The sequence below is a fragment of the Gambusia affinis genome, linkage group LG12, assembly GCF_019740435.1.
Source record: "Gambusia affinis linkage group LG12, SWU_Gaff_1.0, whole genome shotgun sequence".
NCBI classification, from domain to species: Eukaryota; Metazoa; Chordata; class Actinopteri; order Cyprinodontiformes; family Poeciliidae; genus Gambusia; species Gambusia affinis.
The window spans coordinates 1,551,027-1,568,766 of NC_057879.1; the positions used below are offsets into that span (position 1 = coordinate 1,551,027).

The 17,740-nt window shown below is 38.5% G+C and overlaps 1 protein-coding gene across 1 annotated transcript; it reads left to right on the forward strand.

The window, feature by feature from the left end:
• The first annotated feature begins 14,860 nt into the window (after positions 1-14,860).
• LOC122841505 (transcription factor jun-D-like) lies at positions 14,861-16,572 on the forward strand. The gene has a single exon (XM_044134833.1). It carries the CDS (start codon positions 15,164-15,166, stop codon positions 16,007-16,009), a length of 846 nt encoding a protein of 281 aa, XP_043990768.1. The 5' UTR covers positions 14,861-15,163; the 3' UTR covers positions 16,010-16,572.
• Positions 16,573-17,740: the final 1,168 nt, after the last annotated feature.

The window sequence follows — 17,740 nt, forward strand, 5'->3', positions numbered from 1 at the left end:
ATTAACCTTCCTCTGGTGTTAGCTTTCTGCTGCCATCTGTAGTGTTAGCGGGTCATTTTGGACCCGTGTATTAAATTAGCCATAAAATACCCTAAAAACAATCTTTTATCATCCAATGTTTTTCTTAACTCTTGTTTAGCTGGTTGGGCTCCCTTATCCATGAAAAGATTGGTTTTAATATTTTTTTGTGGCCCCCTGGGCCTTTGTTTTAACAGCATACCCCTCGTTTTCAATGTCTAAAAAGTGGTCAAATGAACCTTAAGAGAAGAAGGAAACAAAATAATCAGTTGTTTTGTTACCTGAGTGTAACTGAGAGATATTAAAACACATTTCTTAAATGTTCAACAAAAAAAAGATTTTAATTTTAATATTATCAAATCGAGGACTACACGTTTTCCTTGGTTTTTTTCAGGGTTGCCGCTTGCAGATTTGCCTGTGTAAATCTGTAGGTTCCATGCATAGCTTGTTTTAGCATCACAGGCTGCCCAGATTTTTATGCCATATTTGCCTGGCTTGCTGGGCATGTATTGCCAGAACGGGCATCTTCCTCGGAAAGGGAGAAAACGTTCATCCACTGTCACCTCTGGCCCTGGGTTGAACATCAGTGGAAGGAGTTGCACCCATCTCTCCCAAACATCCCTGATGGGAGCAAGCTTGTCAGATTTTGCTCTGGTGTCTCGATTGTCAAATCTGAGGACTCTTGAGATCATCTGAAAGGTCCGAAGAGACATTGTTGCCCGGAAAATATTTCTGCCCGTTGATGCATCTCATAGACTCTCAGTTGCCTCATTGCTGGATCTGTAAACTCCAGCAAGGAGAACACCAATGTAGGCATCCAGGTATGTCTCATCAATGTCTTTCCATGTGTTGCTATGGACTTTTTTCCCCTCAAGGTTTGTCATAGCAATTTTGACTGTTTTTTTAGTGACAATGGCAAAAAAAGATCAAACCACGTCTTGATGTCACTTACTCTTCTCACAGCAAACCTCCTGACCCCAGGGGTCATTTTGATGATGTTTGCAGCTGCTGTCCTTCCATGCACATCAGGAGGAACTGTACTCCAACAGATGTTGCCACGTTTGGATTGGAATGATTCAAAATAATCAGATTTTAACTGGTCACAAATGACCCGAACACCACAAAAGTCATTTTTTTTCACTAGAGCACTTTATAATTTATTAAAAAACAAAAAATTGATTTTACTTTGTTTAAATGGAAGTCCCTGACAAAGTCAAAAAGTTTCAACGCAAAAAACAAATGTATGAAGTACTTTTATGCATGCTAAAACTCAAAACGGGTCCGTAGGGACCCTAACACCATAGGAAGGTTAAGCAAATTATGCTGAAATTTGATTGTGGTGCTGAAATTTCACAAACTGTCCATTTTTGGCTTCTCTCGCTGAGATGCTTAAAACTCAAAATTTTGAACTGCTTCCAGCTTCAAACAACCAGATTTACTGTTCTCAGCATTTCAAGTTATATTAAGCAAATTATGCTGAAATTTGATTGTGGTGCTGAAATTTCACAAACTGTCCATTTTGGCTTCTCTCGCTGAGATAAAAGCGTTTTTTGGCCACGAAGAGTAAAAAAGCTTAAAACTCAAAATTTTGAACTGCTTCCAGCTTCAAACAACCAGATTACTGTTTCTCAGCATTCCATGTTATATTAATCAAATTATGCTGAAAATTGATTGTGGTGCTGAAATTTCACAAACTGTCCATTTTGGCTTCTCTCGCTGAGATAAAGCGTTTTTGGCCACTAAGAGTAAAAAAGCTTAAAACTCAAAATTTTGAACTGCTTCCAGCTTCAAACAACCAGATTTACTCAGATTTTTTCAGATTTTCTAAGCGAGAGAAGCCAAAAATGGACAGTTTGTGAAATTTCAGCACCACAATCAAATTTCAGCATAATTTGCTTAATATAACTTGGAAATGCTGAGAAACAGTAAATCTGGTTGTTTGAAGTTGGAAGCAGTTCAAAATTTTGAGTTTTTTCAGCAGCCACAATCAATGGACAGTTTGTGAAATTTCAGCACCACAATCAAATTTCAGCATAATTTGCTTAATATAACTTGGAAATGCTGAGAAACAGTAAATCTGGTTGTTTGAAGCTGGAAGCAGTTCAAAATTTTGAGTTTTAAGCTTTTTTACTGCTAGTGACCAAAAACGCTTTATCTCAGCGTGAGAAGCCAAAAATGGACAGTTTGTGAAATTTCAGCACCACAATTCAAATTTCAGCATAATTTACTTAATATAACTTGGAAATGCTGTGAAACAGTAAATCTGGTTGTTTGAAGCTGGAAGCAGTTCAAAATTTTGAGTTTTAAGCTTTTTTTTTTTAATTTCAGAAATTTCAGCACCACAATCAATGGACAGTTTGTGAAATTTCAGCACCACAATCAAATTTCAGCATAATTTGCTTAATATAACTTGGAAATGCTGAGAAACAGTAATTCTGGTTGTTTGAAGCTGGAAGCAGTTCAAAATTTTGAGTTTTAAGCTTTTTTTTTTAATTTAAGAAATTTAAGCACCACAATCAATGGACAGTTTGTGAAATTTCAGCACCACAATCAAATTTCAGCATAATTTGCTTAATATAACTTGAAATGCTGAGAAACAGTAAATCTGGTTGTTTGAAGCTGGAAGCAGTTCAAAATTTTGAGTTTTAAGCTTTTTTACTGTTAGTGGCCAAAAACGCTTTATCTCAGCGAGAGAAGCCAAAATGGACAGTTTGTGAAATTTCAGCACCACAATCAAATTTCAGCATAATTTGCTTAATATAACTTGGAAATGCTGAGAAACAGTAAATCTGGTTGTTTGAAGCTGGAAGCAGTTCAAAATTTTGAGTTTTAAGCTTTAATTTCAGAAATTTCAGCACCACAATCAATGGACAGTTTGTGAAATTTCAGCACCACAATCAAATTTCAGCATAATTTGCTTAATATAACTTGGAAATGCTGAGAAACAGTAAATCTGGTTGTTTGAAGCTGGAAGCAGTTCAAAATTTTGAGTTTTAAGCTTTTTACTGTTAGTGGCCAAAACGCTTTATCTCAGCGAGAACCCAAAATGGACAGTTTGTGAAATTTCAGCACCACAATCAAATTTCAGCATAATTTGCTTAATATAACTTGGAAATGCTGAGAAACAGTAAATCTGGTTGTTTGAAGCTGGAAGCAGTTCAAAATTTTGAGTTTTAAGATTTTTACTGTTAGAGGCCAAAACGCTTTATCTCAGCTTAGAGAAGCCAAAATGGACAGTGAAATTTCAGCACCACAATCAAATTTCAGCATAATTTGCTTAATATAACTTGGAAATGCTGAGAAACAGTAAATCTGGTTGTTTGAAGCTGGAAGCAGTTCAAAATTTTGAGTTTTAAGCTTTTTAATGTTAGTGCTAGTGACCAAAACGCTTTATCTCAGCGAGAGAAGCCAAAAATGGACAGTTTGTGAAATTTCAGCACCACAATCAAATTTCAGCATAATTTGCTTACTATAACTTGGAAATGCTGAGAAAGAGTAAATCTGGTTGTTTGAAGCTGGAAGCAGTTCAAAATTTTGAGTTTTAAGCTTTTTAAAATTTCAGAAATTTCAGCACCACAAACAATGTACAGTTTTTGAAATTTCAGCACCACAATCAAATTTCAGCATAATTTGCTTAATATAACTTGGAAATGCTGAGAAACAGTAAATCTGGTTGTTTGAAGCTGGAAGCAGTTCAAAATTTTGAGTTTTAAGCTTTTTTACTGCTAGTGACCAAAAACGCTTTTTATCTCAGCGAGAGAAGCCAAAAATGGACAGTTTGTGAAATTTCAGCACCACAATCAAATTTCAGCATAATTTGCTTAATATAACTTGGAAATGCTGAGAAACAGTAAATCTGGTTGTTTGAAGCTGGAAGCAGTTCAAAATTTTGAGTTTTAAGCTGTTTTACTGTTAGTGACCAAAAACGCTTTATCTCAGCTTAGTGAAGCCAATAATGGACAGTTTGTGAAATTTCAGCACCACAATCAAATTTCAGCATAATTTGCTTAATATAACTTGGAAATGCTGAGAAACAGTAAATCTGGTTGTTTGAAGCTGGAACCAGTTCAAAATTTTGAGTTTTAAGCTTTTTTTAATTTCAGAAATTTCAGCACCACAATCAATGGACAGTTTGTGAAATTTCAGCACCACAATCAAATTTCAGCATAATTTGCTTAATATAACTTGGAAATGCTGAGAAACAGTAAATCTGGTTGTTTGAAGCTGGAAGCAGTTCAAAATTTTGAGTTTTAAGCTTTTTTACTGTTAGTGGCAAAAACGCTTTATCTCAGCTAGAGAAGCCAAAAATGGACAGTTTGTGAAATTTCAGCACCACAATCAAATTTCAGCATAATTTGCTTAATATAACTTGGAAATGCTGAGAAACAGTAAATCTGGTTGTTTGAAGCTGGAAGCAGTTCAAAATTTTGAGTTTTAAGCTTTTTTACTGTTAGTGGCCAAAAACGCTTTATCTCAGCGAGAAGCCAAAATGGACAGTTTGTGAAATTTCAGCACCACAATCAAATTTCAGCATAATTTGCTTACTATAACTTGGAAATGCTGAGAAGAGTAAATCTGTTGTTTGAAGCTGGAAGCAGTTCAAAATTTTGAGTTTTAAGCTTTTTTTAATTTCAGAAATTTCAGCACCACAATCAATGGACAGTTTTTGAAATTTCAGCACCACAATCAAATTTCAGCATAATTTGCTTAATATAACTTGGAAATGCTGAGAAACAGTAAATCTGGTTGTTTGAAGCTGGAAGCAGTTCAAAATTTTGAGTTTTAAGCTTTTTTACTGCTAGTGACCAAAAAATTTTTTATCTCAGCGAGAGAAGCCAAAAATGGACAGTTTGTGAAATTTCAGCACCACAATCAAATTTCAGCATAATTTGCTTAATATAACTTGGAAATGCTAAAAAAAACAGTAAATCTGGTTGTTTGAAGCTGGAAGCAGTTCAAAATTTTGAGTTTTAAGCTTTTTACTGCTAGTGACCAAAAACGCTTTATCTCAGCGAGAGAAGCCAAAAATGGACAGTTTGTGAAATTTCAGCACCACAATCAAATTTCAGCATAATTTGCTTAATATAACTTGGAAATGCTGAGAAACAGTAAATCTGGTTGTTTGAAGCTGGAACCAGTTCAAAATTTTGAGTTTTAAGCTTTTTTAATTTCAGAAATTTCAGCACCACAATCAATGGACAGTTTGTGAAATTTCAGCACCACAATCAAATTTCAGCATAATTTGCTTAATATAACTTGGAAATGCTGAGAAACAGTAAATCTGGTTGTTTGAAGCTGGAAGCAGTTCAAAATTTTGAGTTTTAAGCTTTTTACTGCTAGTGACCAAGCGCTTTATCTCAGCGAGAGAAGCCAAAATGGACAGTTTGTGAAATTTCAGCACCACAATCAAATTTCAGCATAATTTGCTTAATATAACTTGGAAATGCTGAGAAACAGTAAATCTGGTTGTTTGAAGCTGGAACCAGTTCAAAATTTTGAGTTTTAAGCTTTTTTTTTTATTTCAGAAATTTCAGCACCACAATCAATGGACAGTTTGTGAAATTTCAGCACCACAATCAAATTTCAGCATAATTTGCTTAATATAACTTGGAAATGCTGAGAAACAGTAAATCTGGTTGTTTGAAGCTGGAAGCAGTTCAAAATTTTGAGTTTTAAGCTGCTAGTGACCAAAAACGCTTTATCTCAGCGAGAGAAGCCAAAAATGGACAGTTTGTGAAATTTCAGCACCACAATCAAATTTCAGCATAATTTGCTTAATATAACTTGGAAATGCTGAGAAACAGTAAATCTGGTTGTTTGAAGCTGGAAGCAGTTCAAAATTTTGAGTTTTAAGCTTTTTTACTTCTAGTGACCAAAAACGCTTTATCTCATAGAGAGAATCCAAAAATGGACAGTTTGTGAAATTTCAGCACCACAATCAAATTTCAGCATAATTTGCTTAATATAACTTGGAAATGCTGAGAAACAGTAAATCTGGTTGTTTGAAGCTGGAACCAGTTCAAAATTTTGAGTTTTAAGCTTTTTTTAATTTCAGAAATTTCAGCACCACAATCAATGGACAGTTTGTGAAATTTCAGCACCACAATCAAATTTCAGCATAATTTGCTTAATATAACTTGGAAATGCTGAGAAACAGTAAATCTGGTTGTTTGAAGCTGGAAGCAGTTCAAAATTTTGAGTTTTAAGCTTTTTTACTGTTAGTGACCAAAAACGCTTTATCTCAGCGAGAGAAGCCAAAAATGGACAGTTTGTGAAATTTCAGCACCACAATCAAATTTCAGCATAATTTGCTTAATATAACTTGGAAATGCTGAGAAACAGTAAATCTGGTTGTTTGAAGCTGGAACCAGTTCAAAATTTTGAGATTAAGCTTTTTTTTAATTTCAGAAATTTCAGCACCACAATCAATGAACAGTTTGTGAAATTTCAGCACCACAATCAAATTTCAGCATAATTTGCTTAATATAACTTGGAAATGCTGAGAAACAGTAAATCTGGTTGTTTGAAGCTGGAAGCAGTTCAAAATTTTGAGTTTTAAGCTTTTTACTGCTAGTGACCAGCAGCTTTATCTCAGCGAGAAGCCAAAAATGGACAGTTTGTGAAATTTCAGCACCACAATCAAATTTCAGCATAATTTGCTTAATATAACTTGGAAATGCTGAGAAACAGTAAATCTGGTTGTTTGAAGCTGGAAGCAGTTCAAAATTTTGAGTTTAAGCTTTTTTACTGCTAGTGACCAAGCGCTTTATCTCAGCGAGAAGCCAAAAATGGACAGTTTGTGAAATTTCAGCACCACAATCAAATTTCAGCATAATTTGCTTAATATAACTTGGAAATGCTGAGAAACAGTAAATCTGGTTGTTTGAAGCTGGAAGCAGTTCAAAATTTTGAGTTTTAAGCTTTTTTACTGCTAGTGACCAAGCGCTTTATCTCAGCGAGAGAAGCCAAAATGGACAGTTTGTGAAATTTCAGCACCACAATCAAATTTCAGCATAATTTGCTTAATATAACTTGGAAATGCTGAGAAACAGTAAATCTGGTTGTTTGAAGCTGGAAGCAGTTCAAAATTTTGAGTTTTAAGCCGTTTTACTGCTAGTGACCAAAAACGCTTTATCTCAGCGAGAGAAGCCAAAAATGGACAGTTTGTGAAATTTCAGCACCACAATCAAATTTCAGCATAATTTGCTTAATATGACTTGGAAATGCTGAGAAACAGTAAATCTGGTTGTTTGAAGCTGGAAGCAGTTCAAAATTTTGAGTTTTAAGCTTTTTTACTCCTAGTGACCAAAAACGCTTTATCTCAGCGAGAGAAGCCAAAAATGGACAGTTTGTGAAATTTCAGCACCACAATCAAATTTCAGCATAATTTGCTTAATATAACTTGGAAATGCTGAGAAACAGTAAATCTGGTTGTTTGAAGCTGGAACCAGTTCAAAATTTTGAGTTTTAAGCTTTTTTAATTTCAGAAATTTCAGCACCACAATCAATGGACAGTTTGTGAAATTTCAGCACCACAATCAAATTTCAGCATAATTTGCTTAATATAACTTGGAAATGCTGAGAAACAGTAAATCTGGTTGTTTGAAGCTGGAAGCAGTTCAAAATTTTGAGTTTTAAGCTTTTTACTCCTAGTGACCAAAAATCGCTTTATCTCAGCGAGAGAAGCCAAATATGGACAGTTTGTGAAATTTCAGCACCACAATCAAATTTCAGCATAATTTGCTTAATATAACTTGGAAATGCTGAGAAACAGTAAATCTGGTTGTTTGAAGCTGGAACCAGTTCAAAATTTTGAGTTTTAAGCTTTTTTAATTTCAGAAATTTCAGCACCACAATCAATGGACAGTTTGTGAAATTTCAGCACCACAATCAAATTTCAGCATAATTTGCTTAATATAACTTGGAAATGCTGAGAAACAGTAAATCTGGTTGTTTGAAGCTGGAAGCAGTTCAAAATTTTGAGTTTTAAGCTTTTAACTGCTAGTGACCAAAAACGCTTTATCTCAGCGAGAGAAGCCAAAAATGGACAGTTTGTGAAATTTCAGCACCACAATCAAATTTCAGCATAATTTGCTTAATATAACTTGGAAATGCTGAGAAACAGTAAATATGGTTGTTTGAAGCTGGAACCAGTTCAAAATTTTGAGTTTTAAGCTTTTTTTTTTATTTCAGAAATTTCAGCACCACAATCAATGGACAGTTGTGCTCACTCTTATTCCTAAGAAGGGTGAACTTTATGAAATAAGGAATTAAAGACCTGTTAGTCTGTTGTGTACTGACTACAAGATTTTCTCATTTTTCTTCTCCAAACTGAAGAAGAATTTTGAGGGAGCATCCATTTCAGAAACACATTGAAAACGTGAACGTACCAGAGCTCCCTGCGCTCTGAGCCCAAGCAGATCAGTCAGAGCAGCCTTTTTTCGTTTGAGTGCCTGAATATGGCCTTGATTTCCTGTGGACTCACAAAAACTCTGAAGATCCACAATTTCAGTCTCTAATTCTTCAATAGATTTTACCATTTCTCTTGTAACATTGTATGTGTATTGATTACAAAACTGCTGAATTTTAATTTTACCAATATCCCATTGTAATGGACACTAATATCCATTGTAATGGGATATTAGTAAAATATCCCATTAGTAAAATATCCCATTACAATGGGAAACTTATAACTTATCATAGCTGAAACTTATGATCAGCTAAATCATAAGTTTCAATAATACATTTCAAAATTTTCCTTGAATGTATATCCATCCATCCATTTTCTGAACACCCTTCGTCCCTAATGGGGTCGGGAGGGTTGCTGGTGCCGATCTCCAGCTGCATCCCGGGCGAGAGGCGGGGTACACCCTGGACAGGTCGCCAGTCTGTCGCAGGGCAACACAGAGACATACAGGACACACAACCAGTCACACACACCTAGGGAGAATTTAGAGAGCCCAATTAGCCTGACAGTCATGTTTTTGGACTGTGGGAGGAAGCCGGAGAACCCGGAGAGAACCCACACATGCACAGGGAGAACATGCAAACTCCATGCAGAAAAACCCCAGGCCGGGAATCGAACCCAGGACCTTCTTGCTGCAAGGCAACAGCTCTACCAACTGCGCCACTGTGCAGCCTCCTTGAATGTATAAATGTCTCCAAATAATTTCTATCTAAATCATCTATTGTACAATTAAAATCCCCTCCTAAAATTAAGTAATCTGTTGACACGTAATTTAATAGTGTATTTGCTAACTTTTCTAAGAAAACGCAACGTTCACCTGAATTCACAGGAGCATATACATTCAGTAAAATAAACTTCATATTTTCATACTTAACCGTAACCTTTAACAATCTTCCAGATATAACATTTTCAATTTCAATAGAAACTGGAAGAAAATTTCTTAAGAAAAGAATAGCTACTCCTGCACTTAGCAAAGTTTTATGACTCAGAACAAGAATTCCATCCCATTCTTTCTTCCAATCAACCTCATTATCAACATTACTGTGAGTTTCTTGAGCAAAGTCAATACCTTTAGATTTTAAAAGTTCAAAATACACAGTCCTTTTTTTACATCTCTTACACCATTTATGTTCAAATATGAGATTTTAAAACTACTCGTAATCACACAAAAAAAGATCCAAAGAAAAAAGAAAGTACAACGTTCCATCAGCTGTTTTTTAACTTTCATGTAACTCACTTAATTTGAGCTCTGACTTTTTGCACCAGCTTTTGAAGTCCATATACTTCAGTGTCCCTTAACCCATCAGATGTCCTTTGTCTCATTAACCACTTAACTGAGTCAACAAAAAATTTTTTATTTGGGAAAAAATCGTCTATGACCACATCCCGTTTTCTTTTTGTTACTTCCAAAAAACCTTCTTACCTGTTCTAGACTGTAACCATTAGGAATGGAGGAATCAGAAGATTCTCTATTGCTATCAATAGAGATAGCACCCTTTTCTTTTAACTGAGTCGTTTTAGGTTTTACCCCTTTAGATTCTTTTCTTTTAGTGTTTGGTACGTTAAAAATACTTTCATCATCCCTGATCAAATTTCCTCCACTATGAACTAAGTCATCAACATCCATTTCTTCGTGTAATCCTTCTTGTGTGGTCATTTGACTCCCTTTACTCCCTTCAACAAAAGTATTGACATCCTCAATGTCACATTCTGAAACATCGGACTGTTTTTGCTCTCCTGTTGAAACTCCTTCCTCAACATTAATTTCTTGAGCTCCTTCCCTAGCAGCAGCCACGGAAGCTGCCTCCTCAGTTGCCCCCACTGTAGCTCCATGCACAGTATCCGCTGATGTCCCTGGCTCTGGATTTTCGTTAACCTGAACAGTCTCTTTTTGAATATTTTCAGGGCAATTACAAACTGAATGGTCCTCCTGCACCCAAAACACCTAATAGTTTCAGTTGCCGCAAAAATAGTTTAATCAAAGCCGTCAACTTTAAATTTTATTACTATGCTCAGTTCCTCAATATAATTTTTAAGAATCATAAACATTTGTCTTCTAAAAGAAACAACGTGTTTCACCTTTGAAACACCTGACGGGAGCATTTTCATTGTCGACACGACTTGACAATTCTTTCAGTAACACCTCTTCGCTGATGAAAGGTGGCAAATTAGACTGGATAATCTTTTTAGCAGGGCTTATTAAAGGGAAAACAGTAGTTTGAGTACTTCTCAAAACAATTCCTCTCTCAACTACGCTGTTCACCTTGTCAATCGAGTCCAAAAACATAACCACTACATTGATCATCCTGGATGCTGCCTTCACATTTTCACACCCAACAAGTTCCCCAACAGCCAAATACACTCCTCTACCAAAAATTCCACACCAACTTGTATTTTAAAACCATGTCGATGTGAAAGGCTCCTAAAGCCTGCAGCACAGTAACTTTTCCAGGCCAACGCACCGAGCTAAAAAGCTTCGAGGAAATTGATCTTTTCACAGATTATCTGTTTCATAGCATACTGTCATGACATGTTAACAGCTTTAACTTCTAGAACCCGACGGACCCACCGGTGGGTCCGTCGGGTTCTAGAGGTTAACAAATATGTAAAAACATATTTTTTATTAAAGCTATATTCTGCAGCATGAACAAAACATAGCATTTTTTAGAAGTCTGGATTGCTTCATGTATATTTTGCACATTGCATGTGACTGTTGCTGGTGGGGAGAGACATTTCAATAAGCTAATTCTAATAATAAAAAAATAAAAATAAGCAACCTATTTGTGTGGACTTATATGGACTGTTTCATGTAAAATTCACTAGCAGTGAATACTGTGCTAGTATCAGAATTGAACCAAAGAAAGCAAGTCTTTAAACTTGTGACGCTTTTGATGGGTCAGATATACTTAAGAAATCGTGACAGCAGCTGCAAAAGGGGGGCCCTGGGCCCCATGACAAAAAATTAAACTGGGCCCCGTGGTCATGGGCCCCGTGGTCATGGGCCCCGTGGTCATGGGCCCCGTGGTCATGGGCCCCGTGGTCATGGGCCCCGTGGTCATGGGCCCCGTGGTCATGGGCCCCGTGGTCCTTCCTAACAAGCTGTATGTGTTCATATTGTCCTCATTTTCTAAAAATCCTTCTCATTGTAGAACCAGATTATTTGAAACTGTGAGGGACCAGACTCAAACGAGGACAAAAAAAGTGTTCAAAATAGAAAAAGTTTAAATTTAATTCTTCCAAAAATAATTTACTAAGCATAGAGATTTAATGCAAGTATAACTCAAAGGATAAGTAACAAATTTGGGCCCAAAATAACTGAGGTCAATTGAACTCTAACTGAACAAAAACAAAACTGACCCGCAAAACAGAACAAGACTGCTTAAATAGCGGTGGAGTAACCAAAATCTACCACATGAGGGAGGCACAACATACCAAAATAACAAACAAATCTAAAATTAACTAAAGCATCCTAAGCAAAATTAACTTTAACTTAGCACAAACAAAAATAAGCTCTATTCATATAAGAGGCAAAATTAACTAATTAAAATCAACTTGAAACAACAAAGTCTACCCCCCTGACTCTTTTAAAAAACAAATGGTATCCTCCAGGTTTCCTCCTCCTAGTGGTCTGCCGGTGCAGTACCTCAAACAAAAGAACAAGTGTGAGTAAACCATTCACAGACATTAACTAAAGTGTTTAGACATATATTAGAAAATATATGTCTAAATGAAAAATCTAACTTGAGCATACTATAAGATGTAATTAATGCTAGAATATTCCTGAAGAAATTTAACCATTGCCTGCCAAAGTGTTCCCATCGGTTTGGACCCAGCGTTCCGATGCAAAAAATTAGCATCAATGCTTAAAAGAAGCTGCAATGTAATTAATAGCTTGAGGAGAATCACAAAAATGTTGACTAACATGGACTTGCAACATTCTGTATGTTAAAATGAGTGTATAAGCTAAAATTAGCCAAAATGCTAATGTAAGCCTAAATGCTGTCAGTAGCATGTGGGGCATCACTAGCATGTTGTCTGTAATTCACTTACTCCATTCAGTATAGTAATATACTAAACATGACTAATAAGTAAGTAATAAGTGACTAATAAGTAAGAAAAATAGGTAATGGCTTATTTAAGCTAAAAGGCTAATGCTAATGAACTGCCTAAGCTTAGCTAAACAGTAGTCAATAGGGTGTGGGAAGTCACAACAAGCATCTTCACTAACATGGACTTGCACCATTCAGTATGATAAAGTAAGTGTATCACCTAAAAAATTCTACAGCCAATAGCAGCGAGTGACTTGCAAAGCAATACACCTAATAGAAAGTTAGAGTTAATTGCTCCTTAGAATGGCTGCAGCTACAGCCATTCTATTGGCTGTAGAATAATAGGTGCCTGCCATGCAATCCATGGAGGCAGTGACTGACTTGCAAAGCAAGTCTGTCACTGCTCTCCTTATGCATTGCCATGGGCAGGCCCCAATAAACTAGAACAGTGGTCCCCAACCACCGGGCGCGGACCGGTACCGGTCCGTGGACCAATTGGTACCGGGCCGCGCAAGAAATAATTAAATATGTCCGTTCTATGTATTGAGTCTGGAGGAGCTTTTATTTTGAAAATCGTACACCGGATGCCGATGGTTGAGTCTTGCCAGCTCACAACGCACGCACGCACGTGCAATCACTTGCACCATGTGAATGGTGCAAGTGATTGGGTTAAATCAGGTCTTTAATGCCCAAAACACAAGTTGTTCTAAAAGCCAGCTCAGTCCCCCTGTGTAGTAACTGACAGTTTTGCCATGTTGTAGTTCTGACATTCAGCTCAGGCCTCTTCTGTAGGCACTGAGGGTTCTACCATGTTGTAGTTCTAACCTTCAGTCATTGTAGTTCTAAAGAGCAGCTCAACTGTCATTTGTTTGCTGAGCTCAGATATTTTTCAGAAATACATGGAAGTGAATCTGGGAGATTTGTTAGTTACCCTGGCACATGATTTTGCTTTGAAGCACCTTGTCAGAAAATCATAAGCCCTAGAGAAATTTTGAAAACATTTTATGGGAGCAGGCATTCGTATCAATGTCATGACCGAGTTTGATACTGATTCTGGGTGTGACGGTGATTTCAAAATTGTTTTGGGGTCAAAAATCCACTTCATTTCTCACTCTAATGGAGCGGCAGTTGGTTTCAGTTATGCTCTGCGTTTTGGTAGTTGGAAATTTTGCTCATCTCTCGCTTTTTACGTCGCCATCATGAGTCTGAATCCCATTAAAAATAATAGCTCCCTTGCCGGGATTGAGCCACAAGTTTTGATACCACTTTTGTGGGTATCAAAACCCACAAAACTGGTATCACTGTTCTCTGCCGCAGTGACTGATTTGCTTTGCAAGTCAGTCACTGCTCTCCTTATGCATTGCTATGAGCAGGCCCCAATAATAGTAAAGAGACACCTTAGTGGGTGTAGAATAATAGGATCCTGCCATTGCTTTGAATGGCAGGACCCAATAAAGAAAAAAATACTAACACGATGTGGTGGTGGTAGGAACAGTCACCACAGACAGCATTTAGTTCTCAGTAAACGTTATTGATGCTTACGTTACTGATAACTGTGGAACAATTGATTTTCTTTTTCCAATATTTACCCACTTTTATTGCTTTTATTCTGTATGACATATGGATGTTTCATAAAACTGTTTTGTTTTCCTTTATGAAGCTACAGATATTTATAAATTGCAAAACAATTGTGAAACACATTACCCTGCAGACAGAAATCACAGGGTGTTTGTGGCTCATGGCAATGTAGTCACCTTTCCACTGACTGCTTTCCTCATCTCGCAGTCAAAGTTTCCTTCCCCTTTTAGCTTCATACCCCCTTGAAGTTTTAGAACCACCTTCATTTTGATCTCACTTTGGACTAAATTGTGTGAATGTTGAATGTGAGTACTTGATGTTTCCAGAGGGAGCAAAAGGTGAGAAGCTTCTATAGGCCGTCTGGCACATTAAGTCCTGCTTTTTTTAGTAAAAGACAACAAAAACAGATGTCCATTTTGTTTGTATTCTATTCTATTCTATTATATTATATTATATGCTATGCTATTATATTATATTCTATTATACTATATTTTACTGTGTTAAGTTGAGAATAAGGAACACTGGAGACTGCTCTTTCTTTGCTAGGCCTTTGCCTCTTACACCTTCCCCGCCCAGTTCTCCTCTGGCCAACCTGCGTTTTTTTTATGATATGACATCAAACCACAATGCATTGCACTGTTTATAGTTTACCCAAGGTCTCCATAGCGATAAAAACCGGTTCGGCCCCCTTATTCAAATTGAACCGGAAACCAAGATCATTTTGGGCCAATCTCTACGCTCTGGAGTGACATAATGGAATTTTTGGGGGTAGAACGCAAGCAAGGTCTGGCGCTGCGCATAGCAGACGTGCCATCGGGAAGAGACAATGTCATAGGCAAGCAGAGGAGACACATCAGAACCCCTGAGGCGCACCACCTGAAGTTCTGGGCTGACGGAGAGACTGCGCACACGGAGGACACGGAAAAAGTGTCCGGATCGACACCCCCCCACCACCACCTGTCTGTATTGAAACGACTCGACCGTCATCTGAGGGTGTAGAATGGAAACAACTCTCTACCCGGTCCCCGTGGTGAACAGCATCTAGAGCACGATGATGAAGAAGGATATCAGCCTGAACCAGGAGGATCAGAACTCAGAACTGAAGCCGAACCCGCTCCGGGTCACGGGTGGAATTATAAACTCCCAGGATTTGGGACTCCTAAAACTAGCCTCTCCGGACCTGGAGCGTCTTATTATCCAGTCTCACCCGAACTCTCAGTTCATGTTTCCGAAGTCGGCCAGTGAGGAGCAGGAATTCGCGGAAGGCTTTGTCAAGGCGCTTGAGGACCTTCACAAGCAGAATCAGCTGAGCGACGTTGGGTGTGTGTCCGTGGACCGGCTGGAGCTCCTCGGATCCCCCAGCTCCGCCGGATCCACGGGGCTCCAGCCGTCGGACCTCCCCATCTACACCACCCTTAACGGCTATGCCGCGGCTCCGCTGGGCGCCGCCGCCATTAACTACTCCGCGGACACCATCTCCTTCCCGCCACCGCCTACCCACGCGGCCAGCGCCCAGCAGCAGGCGGCCGCCGCAGCGGCGCTATCACGGCTCCAGCAGTCCGTCAGCGCGATGAAGGACGAACCGCAGACGGTCCCGGACATGCAGAGCTGCGGGGACAGCCCTCCACTGTCTCCCATCGACATGGATAACCAGGAGCGCATCAAGGCGGAGCGGAAAAAGCTGCGGAACCGGATAGCTGCCTCGAAGTGTCGCAAGAGGAAGCTGGAAAGGATCTCCCGGCTGGAGGAGAAGGTCAAAACCCTGAAGACGCAGAACACCGAGCTGGCCTCCACTGCCAGTGTGCTGAGAGAACAAGTGGCCCAGCTGAAGCAGAAGGTGATGAGCCATGTCAGCAGCGGATGCCAGCTTTTACCAAACCAGGTGCAGGCATACTGACGCTCTCCTACGGGGAACTTTTTGCTCTCCTGTAATAACCAACATTAAATTCCTGTAACTACGGATCTTACCAGACTTAAGGTGAGGTCGTTATTGCGCATGCCCACAGATCTTGACAAACCAAACTTGCGCAGCGACCGACATGAACTATCACCTGGAAACGAAGCAGGTGTGCCTGGATTCAACAGGAACCGACTAACCCGTGTAGCAGTCCGCCTCTGTCCGCTGCACCGGAGCGGAACAAACAGAGCCCAGGGTCTCACCAAGTGCTCTCATCTACAATGTAATAGAATATCTTACCTGTTTACAAGCACTTAATAATAATAACTATATTTTATTTACTGAAACATTTAGTCTTATTTCCACCTTATTTACTTGGTAAAAAGAAGCCCTATCATGTGTCCTGCTCAATATGTTGTCAGTAATCATTGTAGGGTTTGCTGCTCAGCTCTTCAGTCGCCATACTTTTATGAATGTACGAATGTGTATGAAGTGAGAACGTATACATGTGTCCTTCTGACCAGCGTCCTTCTGACATCTATTAAATTCACTACATTATTTAACCTCAAGGTTTCGTGTGAGTCAATAAGGGAGAGTTGTTTACAGTTACGATGAATCACTTCTTGTTTTTGCTGCATGGGCCAAAAATGATCATTACGAAGTACATTTAGGCCACGAAAAAACAATCTTTTTTCCGTTTATAAACGCAGAACAGTGACGTGCGGTGAGATGCAAAGCTGGTGAGGCACTGACTTAATCATTATCAGATATACAAATGTAGACCACCTGCATGTTTACATAAGGAAATTTCCTGCATGCGGACAACGCTGGAGGCCAAAAAGACAAATATTTTACATGCCATCCATAGCCGCGCTGCCGCGGTATAGTAATTCCGTTTACTGGATGAAACTTGGAAATTTAGATGTCATTAATTTTGTGCTGTGCTCCACACCAAAGGGGAAATCAATTTAAGTGCAAGTCAAAATCACGTCTTTCTCCCTCTTTGCATTGCCCAGTCTACGCAGACTCGTTTCCATAGCAACTGACAACAGGGCATTCATTTTGTTGCAGTAGTATGGTTTTAGGCTTAATGTTTATTTTGCGATTATTAAGTGATTGCTGTGGTACAAACTATAAATATATCACTGCACTTTACTGTACGGCTAGCTCGCTGTTACTCTGCAGTTGTGGAATTACATTGTCTGGGATTATGAGCGCCCCCTGCCATGAGGCAAGAGAACTGCCTGCCTCACTTCGAATCCTGTACTCTGCCGTTTCCGATCGCTCCTCAGCACACGAAACACGTTACAAACACTGTTAGTGACAAAAAATATTGTACATTAATAGTGTACGGTGAAAACACTTATATACATAAGCTAAATTATGGAAAATCGGCCCATATATTAAATGTTTTTAACCATTTTACCGGCGACGCACAGACAGGAAGAGCATGCTCCCAAAGGAGTTAGCGAGAGGTTACGCAATCCCAGGTGAGGCTCAATTCGCTGCCTTACCAGCTGCGCTTTCGAGCATTTGAATGGAAAAATGCGAAAATTCAGCTTTTTTGAAGAAAAAAATAATCAAAACTAGTTAAGCTAAATAAAAATAAATAATTTACAGTACAAACCACAAGGTGAAAACAGCAATATAAATTATTTTGTCAACATATTTTTCTATTATGACAGGTGAGGCTCTGCCTCACATGCCTCCCCTAACCGCACGTCACTGACG

Bases quoted from the DNA above. Each gene is read 5' to 3' on its own strand.
- LOC122841505 (XM_044134833.1), top strand. From the start codon at position 15,164: ATGATGAAGAAGGATATCAGCCTGAACCAGGAGGATCAGAACTCAGAA.